This window comes from Rhinopithecus bieti, unplaced genomic scaffold (assembly GCF_001698545.2).
Source record: "Rhinopithecus bieti isolate Rb0 unplaced genomic scaffold, ASM169854v2 scaffold_1422, whole genome shotgun sequence".
In the NCBI taxonomy this organism is placed as follows: Eukaryota; Metazoa; Chordata; class Mammalia; order Primates; family Cercopithecidae; genus Rhinopithecus; species Rhinopithecus bieti.
In genome coordinates this window covers 493,421-499,448 of record NW_016803659.1, presented here as the reverse complement: position 1 = coordinate 499,448, position 6,028 = coordinate 493,421, and the positions used below count along the sequence as shown (strand labels likewise).

General features: G+C 32.9%; 1 protein-coding gene across 9 annotated transcripts in view; it reads right to left on the bottom strand.

Moving 5' to 3' along the window:
* CBLB (Cbl proto-oncogene B) overlaps positions 1-6,028 on the bottom strand; it is a 234,618-nt gene that overhangs the window by 14,137 nt on the left and 214,453 nt on the right. For all 9 annotated transcript variants that reach the window (XM_017895632.1, XM_017895643.1, XM_017895680.1 and 6 more), the window contains one exon: positions 4,329-4,448. In XM_017895632.1, coding sequence (XP_017751121.1) covers positions 4,329-4,448 — 120 coding nt within the window. The remainder of the gene's footprint in view (positions 1-4,328; positions 4,449-6,028) is intronic.

Below are 6,028 nucleotides of genomic sequence, written 5' to 3'. Positions count from 1 at the left end.
GTTATGAGAAATAAAATTATATCTATTTCTATATTACACAGTAAAAATGTTGATTTATATTTATATGTATAATAGACCATATTATATAACCATATATTTGTATAAAATATTACATATATAAATGTATAATTATAAATAGATAATATAAAATATACATTATTAAATAAAGTAACATGAATATTTATATTTCAGTGTATAACTATATAAATACAATTATATATATGAACTTATATAAAATTTATATATCTGTATCTAAAATACTTAGCAAAGCATCAGGACTATAGTATATACTTAACAAACTTAACAAATTTTAATTAGATAAAATAATATTGTACATATTATCTGAAACATACTTTCTAAATCTACTTAGTAAAACAGCCACAATTCTTGGAACAGACATCAAAACTCTTAGACTACTGACCTTCTCAACTATAACAATAACAGAATTAGAAAAAATATAACTAAATTTAATTGATCAACGAATAAAAGAAATCTCAAACACATGATAATAACTTTGTTATTCTACCAGAAGTTGGATCAGTTAATTCTGGGACTCATTTTATGCCATAAGGTTGAATTACTGCCGGTCACGTGCAGTGGCTTAAGTCTGTAATCCCAGCACTTTAGGAGGCTGAGGTGGGCAGATCACAAGGTCAGGAGTTCGAGACCAGCCTGGCCAACGTGGTGAAACTCCGTCTCTACTAAAATACAAAATTAGCTGGGCATGATGGTGGGTGCCTGTAATCCCAGCTACTCAGGAAGCTGAGGTACGAGAATAGCTTGAACCCGGGAGGCGGAGGTTGCAGTGAGCCAAGATTGAGCCACTGCACTCCAGCCTGGGCAACGGAGTGAGACTGATCTCAAAAAAAAAAAAAAAAGAAAAGAAATACTGCCTACTTATAGAAGGACATGATTGAATAAACTAAACTACAAACAAATAAAAAACCACATATACTGTTTTAAATATATCCAGAAAATGGTTATTTAGTATTAGATTTATAAGGAAAACAACTCTAGGTTCTCTGGCTTTCAAACTGAAGCTGTCTGTATGCCCCGGTATTTCACGTAGCTGAACTGTGGGAAAACTCAACATTGCCATTTCCTTTGTTGAAACAGAAAATCTTAGACATATAATCTACCTTAAAATTCCAACCCTTGTGTGAAGTGAAGCCATGATTTTCAACTGAGATCATAACAGAGATAAACTATTGAATATTTGGTCCTAATATAAAATTTATTCACTATTCCATCAATTCTCCTTTAAGCTAGTAAACTAACAGTAATACTGAAATTCCTTTTGTAATGAGATCCCCTTTATTTTATAATGAGATTGGCTTATTTGGCAATAAAGTCTTTTAATGGTTTCAAACACATGTGAGTTGTGCTAAAATCTAGCATTGTTTTCAAGTGTTACCTTGAACTTCCTTCTACATACTAACAATATGAAAAATCACCTCAACAGTGAATGGTGCACTTCATTAACACAAGCCTTTTAGAGTTTTCAAAGAATGGTATTCAAACTATAGTACAGTATGTCTTACAACAAGGGAAAGCAAACTGGGAAATTTGTAAAACCTCACACATAGAAGAGACATGAGCCCCATGTGAATAATACAACCATGTAGAGAAACAAGCATATTATTAGCAAAAATATTTGTCCTATATACAGGTCTATGTGAATTTAACATGCGCTGGTAAGCTCTTCTTATATCTGGGCTACCTATGATATGTTCATATATTTAAATTTCAATTATACATTTAAAAAACTTTAAGAAAACTGTAAAATATTTTCCTTTGGGTATAATAAACATTTAAAAGGCTCTTTATATATGTAGACATACATATACATGCAGACATACTTTTTAGATAAGAAAACAAGGGAGATATTTTAAAATCAATGAACCTACATTTTAATATTCTTTACAAACATGCTTTCCATAGAAGCCTATCCATAAATAAGTCACTATCAATTATTTACACAGCCATAAGTGATAACAGAAGTTGAATTCATAAGGTATAGAACCCCCATTTGGTCATGTTAAAAAGGCCTTACTAAAAACAGATTAATCATTGCAAAATACGAGCTATTAGAATCCTAAAGGCATATATGCAGTCAGTCTCAAGGGCTGAATGGAAAGACCTCATCTAGAAGGCAAGCTCAGTCTCTCTGCTGATGTGAAATAAACTAGTCAACAGCCTGGTAGGCCTGTGAGCTTCATGTAAACAAATATCTGTTGGAAAAAAGTATCTTATTTTCTGTGGTTGACTGTGTTTGTAAAGAGAATTTAGGGAGTAGACTGAAATATTTGATGTCACAGCTAGCTGGGGCCCTCAGAGTAACAGTCAGGATTCTTTTATTACTTAGGTAAAAACCAGTTCAGGCTTCTGGCAAATGGCTATTCAGGGATATTTCAACAAGGTTTGTGATTTGAAGTTCTTTCAGACATTTCTAGTGTAATGCTAATCGGGATTCACACTGCTTGAAATCATATATGTGAATGATGTTCCTCTGGGCTCTACAACACCCACTTATTATGGAGCAAACTGTAAAGAAGCTGTGAAAACACTGTGTTTTGGCCACAACTTTTCCCATAACTAAAGTGTATGTTTCTTTTAATCCAGAGCTGGTGGTACTGAATATGTTATTTTAAGTCAGTCATAGCACTTTGCTTGAAGTTATATTTTAATGCAATTTTCTTTTTTAAAAAAAATGCTTCCTTATGTTATATAGAAGCTGTCAGATACTGTCTTTCTTTCTTGATTTTCATGTTTTGTCATCAAATTATTTTGACTGGAATTTCAGGCTAATCATGGATATATATGAAACCCTAGAATGACTAGAAATAAACTGGTAAGAGAACACCGGACAAAATTTGAAAAGATTAAAAAGATTTTCTATGCTTTCCTGAGTTATATGCAAGCATTTAAACATATAAAACTACATAGGGATTTCTGCATCTCCCAAGCATGTCATCGAACACATAAGACCTACCATACTGACAATTCTTAAAACAGCTCATTAATTATCTTGATTCAGAAGTTTCAGAAAGTATTGCTATTACTATTAGCAAATCTTCTATCAAATGAGGTTTTAGCTTAAAAAAATTTTGAAATAAGACAAAAGTTCATATAGGAAAACTTCTGGTATTTACAAATATGAGACAAAAATAGTGCTTATCAGATATGTGCATTGAGTTTAATACAGACATCGGCTATTCTTCCCTCCTTTTGCCTATTTGTCCACTCAAATCCATCCATCCATCCATCCATCCATCCATCCATCCATCCATCCATCCATCCATCCCCAACTATCCATCTAAAAAACACATGCTGGGCACTCTGTTGGACACCTGAGTAGGCCTTTGGGAGATGATTAGATTATGCAGGTGAAGCCCTCATGAAAGGGATTGGTTTCCTTACAAAACGGATCCCAGAGCACTCCCTTGCCCTTGTGAGGACACAGTATGAAGGCAGTTATCTAGGAACCCAGAAGAGGGCCCTCACTAGACACTGAATGTTGGTACCTTGATCTTGGACTTCCCAGCTTCCAGAACTGTGAGACATATATGTTTGCCGTTTAGGCAATCCAATCTATGGTATTCTGTTATAGTAGCCTGAACTGACTAGGACAAGCAGTGAACCAAACAACATTCTTATTTTCAAAGTGTTAATACTTGAGCAGACGAGAAAGATAACCAACAGTCAAGCAAATGAATTTTGAATAACAAAATTTTAGGTAGTGATGGGTGCTATGAAGAAAAATAAAGCAAAAAAGGAAAGAAAATGACTGCAGAAGATATGGGCTATTTAGATATGTTCAGGGAAAGCCTCCTCGAGAAGCAAAGCAGCAGCATTCTGTTATTAATAGTTATGAGTATGACTTATATTTATGAAAATGGTACATCCTTCTATTTGATGGCTGTCAGTGGAGCACTGGTTGGAGGCCTAAATAAGCTAAGAAAATGGTTTGGTGCCAGTATTAATTCCACAGAGATTTCTATAAAAGAGCATTTCAATGTACAAAGAGATTTTCCCCATTTCCCAAATCTAAGACAAAATGAAAGTTCGATAATGAATACATTCTGAATCAACGAAGTGGCTCCACTGAGTGATCAAAGATAATATTAAGCTTGATATTTTTCTTTGCCATGAGGCAGTTTTGTCCTCTCACAACGCAAGCTTCATAAGCAAAATGCAAAGATGATCAAAATACTTTCTTAGGTGGACAACATTCATTCAATTATATAATGAATAAGAAGGTGCTCTGAAAAGCATAAAATCACTATGTAACAATAAGGGATTATTGTTACTGTTATTAGCCAACTCACCTGAACACGAAGGAAGCTGATCATAGTCCTGCGATGTTCTATTAGTTTTGATATTTTCACCTGGTAACCTTCTAGCGGGAGGCAAAGGAACTTGGCCACTTGCTAGATCAACAAAAGGATCTTAAAATAAAACAAATTTCAAATTTACAGGATGATCTCTGTTGATTAGCTGAAGAAAAAAATTCTAGAATTATTTCATGAAGATTATGGTTTTCAGAAATAAATTAGAAAATTAAATTCATGACTGATATTAACCATTTTTTACTGCCTGCATATTTTCAAATTTATTCATCACTTGCTTAAATATGCTCTTCACATTTACTTCCAGATAATACAGACTACTTGTTTTATATTTATATTTTGCAGATATCTTAATTATAAGATTGTTGACAATAAAAAGAGTTTCTAAATTTCATTTTCTGTCTCAGTCCAACCTGTACAATACAGAAGTTCTAAAGTAAAAGCAAAAAACAACCATACATACATAAAACCATGGGTTTGGATCCTCCCTGTATGAGTATTATCAAATTACTTGATCTCTCTAAGCACTGGGCATACAAGATTTGTAAAACAGACCTGAAACTTTGGATTTGTGTGGATTAAATGAATTTGTGTGTGTAAAATCTTCTGTACATACAGGTGCTTATTATTATATTGGGCATCCTATGCTTAACATCATTGTTGTTAGTTGGCTCACAAAATAGTCAATTTAATTGTTAAAATTATGCCATTTAGTAATTAACATTTGAATATACAGTAAAATGTGATAATTTACCACCTTGGCAGTCAGAGACAGGGCATCTGAAATAGTAAAAAATACGATATTTACTAACTGGAACTAAAGGGAGAAAAAGAGATTTTGTCAGTGTTGCTGTATTAAATCATTAACACCATAAATCCAACTGGTTTAACATTCATAGTATTACATGGGTTTAAATTCTTAAGAGAATTGATTCCCTTTTTGAGTAGAAGAACATTATATCTGAAAACCTCAGTTCACTAATAATTTATCTAACTATCATTCCCACCTCAGGCTCTGCTGCTTTCCTCTCATAGTACTTTTATGTTGTCGGTATCTCTGAAAGTACCATCAATTCTTCTGAGAACAGGGATCTCCGGGATCTTGTCTTACTCCTCATGTTTGAATTATACCTCCTAACTCAAACATAGCACCTAGAACACTCTTGGCAAATAGCTTGCACTTAATATTTACTTTTAACTACCACAAATAAATCCACACAAATTCAGATTGTTCACAAATTCAAAATCAGTGAAACCTGAATTGCTAATGTAAAGCAAAAATTGTAAATATTAAAGAACTGATTGAATTTCACTGTTTTAACTTCCACTCCCATTAGACATTAATAATATGTAAGTATTTGATTATTTAAGATGAAAATATATGCTTAAATATTGCCTATTTTTATATTAGGTTTTGACTGGATAATGTAAGGCAGGATTTGAAGCCATTATCTTTTCACCTTTTTTTGGAGTATAATAATTATCACCAGCTTTGCTGAGGACTTTTTGACTTAGACAAGGTTCTTTAACTTGTTTTCATTAATTTCAAGATTAAAATAACTCTTAGATTTTGAGTTTTCAATATTTGAAGAATTGATGGTCCAGCTCCATTATTTTCCCAGAAATATTTTTAGGAAGGAATGAGAAGATAAATCGCATGAGACAAATGTTGATCTTTC